This window comes from Juglans microcarpa x Juglans regia, chromosome 5S, assembly GCF_004785595.1.
Source record: "Juglans microcarpa x Juglans regia isolate MS1-56 chromosome 5S, Jm3101_v1.0, whole genome shotgun sequence".
Taxonomy (NCBI): Eukaryota; Viridiplantae; Streptophyta; class Magnoliopsida; order Fagales; family Juglandaceae; genus Juglans; species Juglans microcarpa x Juglans regia.
The window spans coordinates 299683-309595 of record NC_054603.1 but is presented as its reverse complement, the minus strand read 5'-3'; the positions used below and the strand labels follow the sequence as shown (position 1 = coordinate 309595).

The 9913-nt window shown below is 36.0% G+C and overlaps 1 protein-coding gene across 1 annotated transcript; it reads right to left on the bottom strand.

Annotated features, from left to right (window-relative positions):
* Positions 1-3670: 3670 nt before the first annotated feature.
* LOC121268483 (60S ribosomal protein L24) lies at positions 3671-5296 on the bottom strand. Its single transcript, XM_041172790.1, has 5 exons — positions 5144-5296; positions 4787-4862; positions 4595-4696; positions 4165-4313; positions 3671-3990 (listed from the first exon to the last, which is right to left on the bottom strand). Exons 1-5 carry the CDS (start codon positions 5152-5154, stop codon positions 3834-3836), a joined length of 495 nt encoding a protein of 164 aa, XP_041028724.1. The 5' UTR covers positions 5155-5296; the 3' UTR covers positions 3671-3833.
* Between the last annotated feature and the right edge of the window lie 4617 nt (positions 5297-9913).

Here is a 9913-nt window from a genome sequence, read left to right as displayed (position 1 = left end):
GACACACAACGTTGATGTCAGGATTCTTCCCAACTTGGGTTGGCTCCCATCTCTCTCCGTTTTTTTTTTTTTTTTTTTTTTTTCCTTAATAAAACTAATTGGTATGGATCGCAAATATATACGAAGGGGGATGGCTTTATCTATACGTCTCAAATATACACTACATTTTTTTTTAAAAAAAAAATAGGATAGGCCACATGTCTAAGAGTGGCCTCTAGATTTATTAAAAAATAAAACCCTCACTTATAACGGAAGAATACCAAAATTACATGCCATTCCAACAAATAACAAATTACTTTAACAACTAATAACAAATTACTTTAACAACTAATCAACTCTCAATATATGGAAGCCCACTTTTATCCAACCTGACCCAACCTCTAAATTTCAACTGCAACTCCTGCAGATTATTCCAACCATTAGTAACACCATACGCTTCCATCATAGCCAAGAAATCTGCTGGAACATTACCTTCGATCCCTAAGAATGTGGCACAAAGAATAATTCATAGAACTCAGAAAATACAAAACTTCATCCCAATAGTCTTCCAAATACCAAACACCACATTTACCCTTTTTTAACCAATTCAACAATACCATGGAGTCCACTTCAATATTCACATCTTTAAAGCCCATCCGTTTACAGTGTTTAATTCCTTCCAACACACCCAACATTTCCGCATAATTATTCGAGCCTGAAGGCAGCGACACGGAATATGCAAACCGAAGATGCCCTTCATGATCCCGAATTACCCCTCCAGCTCCCGTACTGCCTGGGTTCCCTAGACTGCATCCATCTGAGTTTAACTTGAACCTTCCCATTCTTGGTTTCACCCATTTCACTGCTCTGAAGCGTCTGGGCCTTGGCACCACCGATGGGATATGCAGCTCCTGAAGAATGAGCACATCTGTTTGTGTTAATTTCTCCACTTTATTCATACTAGTGGCTACCGTTGAAAGCCAAAACTTGATCTCCATCCAGATCTTCTCCACCGTTTCGTACCTGCCCTCCATGCGTGCCAAACATCGATGGGACCAGAGCTTCCAGCTCACAATTATCGGCAAAACACCCATTAACATCCCTGTTTGTGTTGTTTTCGAAGCCCTTCTAAACCAGTAGAAGACATGCTCCTTCCAACTTAGTTGCCTAACTACCGTACCGAAATGTCCACCACATATTTGCCAAATGAGAGATGATTTGTACAAGTATCAAATAGATAAGTTTCATACAAGTCTTTGTAAAAAAATAGATCCTACTTTAAAAGTGTAAAAACAATTATTATTTATTAATAAGATTCATTATTTTATAAAAGGTTTGTACGTAGTATTACTCTTGCCAAATTTCCTAGCAAACTCCCCTTCATACAGAACGTGATTCAGATCCTCATAGCCACCTTCCTGACAACAATCACACCTAGATACCATAGGGATTCCCACCCTACGGATTCGATCATCCACACTTAAACAATCATGTAATGCGTTCCACATAATAATAGAAGCTTTCTTTGGGATAAAATTATGCCATATCCATGTCGACCATTGTGATTCTGGTTCTCGCACTCTCACACAGTCCCAGGCACACTTTGATGAAAAGGACCCGCCCATACTCTGTCCAGACCAGAACATCCTTTCCTTCTCGACGGCTTGCCAAATACGAACACAACTCCTCAGTTTTATTTGCTCCCACCAGACTCTGTAGCAAATCAATATCCCATCCACTCTCTATTTTACAGTCCATGACTTTCAACTCAGGATAAGCCGATACCGGAAATTCATAACATATTGGACCATCCTCCACCAATTTGTCATACCAAAATGAAACATCCCCATCTTTAATCAGCCACTTCGAATGTTGAAGGACCATTGGAATACATTTAAGAACTGCTTTCCAAAACCGAGTGCCTTTGTTAGGATCCACCAAAGAGAGATGCCCAGCACCCACATATTTTCCTCTAAAGAATTGTGCCCAAAGTGAATCCTCTGTTATCATTTTCCATGCAAATTTCGAGTGAAAAGCCATTTGCACATCTTCAAATCTTCTCAGCCCAAGTCCTCCTTCTTCAAACGGAACACATAATTTGTTCCACGCCAACCATTTTCTCTCAGCTTTCCCATTCGTTTCACCCCAAAAAAAGGAACTAAACATTCGGTTCAGCCTTTGTAGAGTAACCTTAGGAAGCTGCATCGCAGCAAGCAGTTGAGAAGGCATACTAGATAAGACATATTTCAGTAAGGTGAGTCCGCCTCCCGCAGAAATAAGCCTCATTTTCCAGCCCCCGATTTCCCTCCCTACTTTATTCACCATCTCATCCAAATCTCTAGCCTTTAACCTACCCGTGACTACAGGAACTCCCAAGTATACACAACGTTTGCTCTTGCTTCTTGAACTCAACTCGGTGAAGACAAACTTTGCTTAGTTTGTTTGGATATGTAGCCCAAAAACAAGCGAAAGATTCTTGAATAGGGTATAAATTTAGTGAAGTGAAATAAAAAGTAATTTGCCAGAAAATATAGAAATATTTTTTTTCTTGATTAATGAGACAAAGGAAGTGTTTGATAAAAGGTCTCAACCAAGGCATTTGTATTTCAACAGCTCTGTATTCTTTATAACTCCCTATAATACAATGTACAATATCATAGCGTATTTATAGATCACAATAGCCAATAGGTGGCAATCAGAAAACAGAAAATTTTATTCTAGAATATTCCATTGAAGTGCAGAATTTGTTAGGCCACTGCTGCACACGAATCTGGTGGTTGAGTAATTCTCCCAGACGGATCTGTGTGAGCACCATGTGCTGAGACATGTGCCTTAATACTGATGAAGGAATCCAATTCCACCAAACCACAACAAATGGGGCCTTTAAGGTTCTAGGACATATCGGCATAAGAATGGCCTGGTCTAGGCAGAGACTTGTGGGTTAGCGGCCCGAAGTGGTGTCAAAACCCTGAAAATGGTAGCCAGTTCAAAGGGTACACTTTCTACGATAAAACCCGATTAACGCAGGTTTACAGTTCCAAGCTAGCATCCAAAAAATTAATTTCCCCGCATTCACATAAAGCAATGTCTCGATCCGACTAGTAAAGTTATTGTCTGAAATCGAGAATCTTTCCAGAGCCGGTAGAAAAGGATATGAACGAAGAAAAGGATATGCTATTGTCAAAACTTGTTGCATCAAGCATTAAAAACGTGTACGACTTTCATCAAAACAGAACTAATGTCGGGGCCATAGAAGTTACGAGTTATCTTTCATTAAGTTCTGTCATCTACAGGGTAACAACGAAGTACCTTACTGGTCTGATGCATTACAGGCAGCCAAAAACGACTTGCATTGACGCGCTCAAACAAAAGCTCTTTTTAACAATAAACATCACAGCACAAAATCTCGAATATATGCAGATCGTGCACCATAATACGAGCCACTATGAATTACTGATTTTATGTGCATCCACAAAAATTATTCTTTTATTATATCCTATCCTGCCTCAACACACTAACAGACCAACACTCCAACAGCAATCACATTTTTAACTCCCTTCCTGCTGGTTTCATATCATTGTAGCAACTCCAAGGCAATATTTCGTCAAATTCAACTACATGACTAGATATCTTCAAGCACGTGGTGCCAGGCATGTGATAAAACCAGTAAAATAATTTGGCAAAACAAGCCGAGGAAAACAAAAATTGGCACGACAAGGCCAAGGCCATCAATCCTTACACAGCATTTAAAAGTGAGAGAAAAAAAAAAAAAGAAAAAAAAGAAAAAGAAAAAAGTAATCTAGTAAGTAGTAACCGACTCCACCAGGAAATTAAAATTAGAAGAAACCAGTGGCTCAGCGCTTTCCACCTCCGCCTCCAAGCTTAGAACCCTTTGGAGCAGCTCCCTTGGGAATGTTACCCTTACCCTGTGTCTTCTGTGACTTGGCCGTTACTTCAGCCTTCTTAGCCTTCTTTTCATCCTTTGTTTTCTTGATCCTTTCCTTAATCTCACTGCACAATGCATTCAACGAGTAACTCAAAATCCCGGCATGAACAATAATCACCGAGTAAACAATTTCCTCAGTTGTGAAACAAGTTAAAAGAACATTTAAGACATTAAACGGTTTACAGAAAAGGTGATAGAAAAGAAATATAGAACTATCCCACAGTTGCGAGAAAACATACCGTAGAGCAGCCTCCCTAGCAGCATCACGCACTTCTGGTTTCTCACCTCTCTTTTTCTGGATAACCTCTAAGGTGGCACCAACTATAGACCTAGAGTATGGCTTCTTGGTAGCACGTCGCCTCTTCTTCACAGCCTCTTGGGCAATATCCTAGGCATGTCAAGATGAGAGGCTCGTTAAATCAATTTGGCCACGAATTATAATAAGGTATCAAGCATTAGGAAAAAAGTGAGGGCAATGCCCACGAGCTTCGTGGGTCAACATCGTTCATTATTATTTCAAATGCTCAAATAAGGTTACTAGCCAATACTTCTTAGAATAAAGAGATCAACACATCTCATCCAAGTCCAAGGCCAACTCTGACCTAAGGGCAAGTATAATGAAACGAGATTCTCAATATAAATACGTCGGAAATTTAAAAGCTTGCTCACCTTCTTGTGTTGCTTCCTGAACATGGCCGTCCAGGTAAGCTTCGACGGCTTCAATCGGTTGTGGAAGTACCTCTTGCATTTCGAATTAGCAAACAAGAATACCTAACGGAAAAAAAGGTTTTATTTTCAGAGGCGAAATCCAGAGAAACAATGTGAGATGTAAGTTCAAAACTTTGGGAATAAAAAATTTACCTGAGAATCGGAGCGAACGAATCTGATACCTTTCCCAGGGTATATCTTGGCTCCGCTGAAACGACAGAGTTCCGTCCTGGCATTTCAACAGCAAGTAACAATTGCAAGATTCAGAAACTCTACGTTCGCAACACGTAAAAGGCGAAATCGAAACATAATATTAAACACCAATCAGAAGTGTACATTTCTTGTTAAGCATTGATAAAATCCTCTGTTTGGATTTTAAATCAATAAGCATTGTCAAAATCATTGAGATATAGTAATTCCCAAGCCAGCACAAAATGAAATTATTTCAAATTTTCTATATAACGTTATAACGTGTGTGTGTGTGTGAGAGAGAGAGAGAGAGAGAGGTACTTGAGAACCATGGCTGCCGGGTGGTTGTGTTGCTCAGCTGCGGCTCACCTCCGATGCAGAAACCCTAGATTCAGAAGACGAGAAATGGTGGAAACGCCGTATGTATACGAGGAAGGTGAATAATTACAGCCCTCATACTAGTAGAAGAACCACGAAAATGCCACCGGTCAGGTTTCGTGGGTGGCCCAATTATGTGAAATTTTAGTCCGAGTGTAAACCGAAGTTACTTGAGCCCGTTTAAGCATCTCATCCAAAATTCCGGCTTTATGTTTTGGAAGGGCCCAGTTTATTGCCACCTTGAACGTAAAGTAAAAAGTGACCATGTTTGTTTTTCAAATCAATTCAAATGCTAATGCCATGTCAGCTGCCGATGTCGCAAGCCTTAAAATGCCGTGTCAGCCAAGATGGTAAGTAATTAATTAATGAGTAATGCTACATATACTTATAACTTTTACTTATAAGATTTATTTTGTTAGTTTTGTTTTTAAATTTAAATTTTAAATTTTAAATTTCATACATATCAATAACTGACATGTGAAGAAATAAGTTTTTTGTAAGTACAAATATCATTTTTCTTAATTAATTAGGGATTCAATGAACAAATTGAGTACAAAAACGTCATCAAATATCCTCGTTTGTTTCTAGAAGATATTTCATCTCATTTCATCAAATCATTACAATTTTTCCAACTTCTAATACAAAATAAAATAAATAATTTAACTTTTTCAAATCTCAAAACAAAAATAATATCAAAAAATATATTCTAACAATATTTTATTCAACTTTTTAACTTTAATCTCAACTTATCTCATCTCATATGCGAAACAAAGGAGGTAATGTCAATCGACACTTTTATGGGCCAAAACATCAAGACAAAAAGGCCAACCCAAATACTAAAACGGTTTAAATTCCAATACAAAATATAATAATAATTCAATATTTTTAAATTTTTAAATAACATTAAAATTAAAAAAATAATATCCTATAACATTTTATTCAATTTTTAACTTTTATCTCAACTTACTGTTTAAACCTAACTTAAGAAAAGTGGCAATATGATCAGTGCAAAATTGCAAGTGCACAGTATCGTAGTTTTATAGTAAAGTGATAAGAAAAGTATCGTTTTCAGGGATTGGTAACTTATTTTTGACAAATACTAAAATTATACTAATCTTGACTTTATTTAAAGAAGTCATTAAGATTTTTGTAAATTGCAAATTAAAATAAAATTAATTCAAAGAAAATACTCAAAGGAAAAGAAAGATATTATTCGAAAATCAAATTAATGGAAAAGAAAACTTCTAGGAAATAGATTTCACCTAATCCCTCACTATTCTTTACTCATCTAACTAATTGAATTTAATTACCTCTATTTGTTAGCAAATCTCCACAACATCCAAAAGCCTATTTTGATAGTCAATTAGAAATTATTCTTGTTCATCATTTTACATAAGAGTATGCAAATTAATGAAGAAAGAAAGTAATAAGATCAATGATTTTAATACTACATAGGTTCATATAAGTCTTTCGATCTCTATATTTACCTATGCCGAAATATACAAGATCTATCCGATAATTCCTTCTTTTGCAGCAAATCACAAGATTAAAATCATATAATTAATGACCAGTTAATTAGAAGCAATAAACCAGAATAAATCAGACAAACATAGAAGAGAATTACTTCAAATTAGAATAGAAAAACAATTATAGTTCAGAATTAGATTACATCGTTTTTCTAGAATAAAGAAAATTTAATTCATGCTAAAAATTAAATTCAACATAAACGAATTCACCATAATTTTTCTGAGAGAAGAATAGAAGAAAATGAACACTGAAAATACTCCTTGCAGTCCGCAGTAGCATCCTCCAAGTCGCAGCGTCTTTCAAGTCGTAGCCCGTGTGTGCCTTTCCAAGTCGTCTGAAACGAAACACTCCAAAGAAAATCCAAAAGCCGAAACACTCCAGCTTCTCGACAAATCCAATTCAAAAACCAAATTTGAATTCAAATTTCGTACGTTACGTCCGCATGCCAAAAACTACTTTTTCCTTTTCGTGCATGTCTCAAAGTCAAAGATCAGACTAGCTCACGCAAGCTATAAAATAATTGCCCCTATTGCATGCATTTTTCTTTTTTATTCAGCAGCTTCTATATTCAAATAATGTCTTCATTTAAATGAAAGAGTTCCTAGATGATAGACTTGTAAAATTGGATCTTCATTTTCTTCAAATCTAAAATAAAATTTAAATAACAACTATGAAGTAAAAAATCAACAAAAATAAATAAATTTAGACTAAAGTTAAAGTTAAGAGGTGATAAAATATACTAAATTATGCAAGTCATCACAATATGAGATTTAGCAATAATGTAACGTCCCATTTTTGAAGGTCTGAAAAGTTAGCTCCTATTACCTAAAATTATTTCTCATAACACAATTATAAATACTTCAAAAACTCTATAAAATATATATTCACTTGTTCAAAACCAAATATATGTTCCTCCACAAGAACACCAAAGAAAGACCTCAACATAACAAACTAATATCTCCATAAAAATTTAAAATATTCATGTCTCAAATACTAAAATCCACATAAAATAATATATCTATTGAATAAGACTCTCTAATAATTATTTGTACCCTATGGCACCTATTCCTTTACGATCATCTAATCTTGTTCTTGCTCATTACTCTTGATTTTCAGCTGAACCGTCAAAATTATCTAAAAATATTATGGAGATAAGGGGTGAGTTATCAACAATTCAGTAAGCAAATAACATATACTAATATATAAACACAAGCATTTACAGAATTCAGAATGTAGAACAAAACATCTTTAGCTTCATAATGCAGAACTATAAAATGTTATAAAAAAATATCACAACGAACGTATGGAAATATTCTTATTCAAAACTATGATTTGACATAGCATAACTGAGCATTATCATCATATCAGAGTATCATATCAGGATATATATCATGTTTAACCCTATGGTAGGGTTATGCATCTGCGGATAGTCAAGTAGAACATAAATCATCCTGTCACCAAAGTGGTGTGCACTCAAAGAAAGACCACTATTATCACCCATGGCAGGGCCGTATACCACTATTATCGCCCGTGACAGAGCCGTACACCATTATTATTACCGGTAGTAGGGCCGCATTTCACTATTATTATCTGTGGTAGGATTGTATACCATTATTATCACCTATGGTGGGGTTTTAACTGAATAGAACAAAAACATAATCGGAACCAGAACATAATTGGATATAGAATCAGAAAGTCATACCAAAACTTTTTCAGATGCCACATCATATCAAAATAGAGTACTGAACGAATTCATATCATCTTCACAAAATCAAAAATAAATTCAGAGCATTTTCACGATGAGATGTCTACATAATGCAAAAGTTTTATCTCAACTCATCTCATCTCATTTCAAATCATGCAAAAGTTTTCATATTTCATTTTCGTTCATTTTTGCATAGTTCACAAATATAATGTAAAAAATAAGCTCATGTCTACACCAATCATGATAGAAAATATTTTCTTCTTATACAAAGTTTTCATGACTAATGCAGAACACATGACTGGAGTTGTTTTCAATTTTTTATTCAAAACATATAATGCACATTTTTCATAAAATCAACTCGAGTCTATTTTCTTTTATTGCAAATTTTAGTATAAGAATCTCACTTACCTGAACTTTTTAACTTTTCAGAATTTTCCTACAATAGTATCGATCGAATATTAATCGTTACCTATAAAATAGTCACATAACTTCTGCAAATTTTCAATCGAACACATATTTCAATACTTAAACTTGAAATACTAAAATAACCTACTTTCTTAAAATTATAAAATTTTCATAACTCTAAAATATCGTAACTTTCCAAATTTATCGATATCTACTTAATATTTACTTAGCTTAATCCCAACTCAATCACAAGTCTATTTAAAGTCGAGCTTAATTTAAAATACATGTCAAATTTTTAGAGTCAAGCCCAATCTAAAACTAAACATCCCAACCTAGAATGAATTAAGAATAAGCCCGTGTAAAAGCCCACCTATTAAAATATAAAGGCACTTTGGTAATGGTCACTTGACCTCATGGGCTTGTGGCCAACGACCCATCTCCATTTTAAAAGATTTAGGAGTTTTAGGTACAAGAGTTGCATGACAGAGGGGGCTTATTGTGCGGGAGAAGGCAGTGCAATGTGGGTGGCTAAGTTGGGCACGACGGTGGTAAGTGTGGTGGCATGGCACTGAGAGAAAGAGAAAGTGATGCGCGAGAGAGAGAGATAGCTAATGTGAGGAAAAGATGGACGAAGAGAAATAATGGGGGAAGGTTCAGGTGTGGCCTTACCAAGAAGAAAACAACAGAACTAGGGTGGGGTGAAGTGTCCAGCGACACTTTCTGTGCAGGTGGTGATGACATGGAGGGAGGGGGTGTTAGAGACCCCGGTCTTGTCCTTAACACTAAGGACCATGAGTTTGCCTTGGTGAATATGATGACCGAGTAATCTTGCTATCTTGCTTGGTTTTCACCAAAGGAATGATATTTGAGTAATGGAATGATGAAGATGATGCACTTGGGTAGGTTAAGTGTTTAGGCTAAGGCAAATCAATGTGGGTGGCTAGACTTGTTTTTGAGTGAGGTGCCAAGATGATGGAGGCTAGGGTTGAATGGAAGAGATGAGGTTAGGGCTTGTTCTTGGAGAGTGGCGCCAAGTTGATGGAGTGAGAGTGTTCTAAGAGTTGATTAGGGTTGTT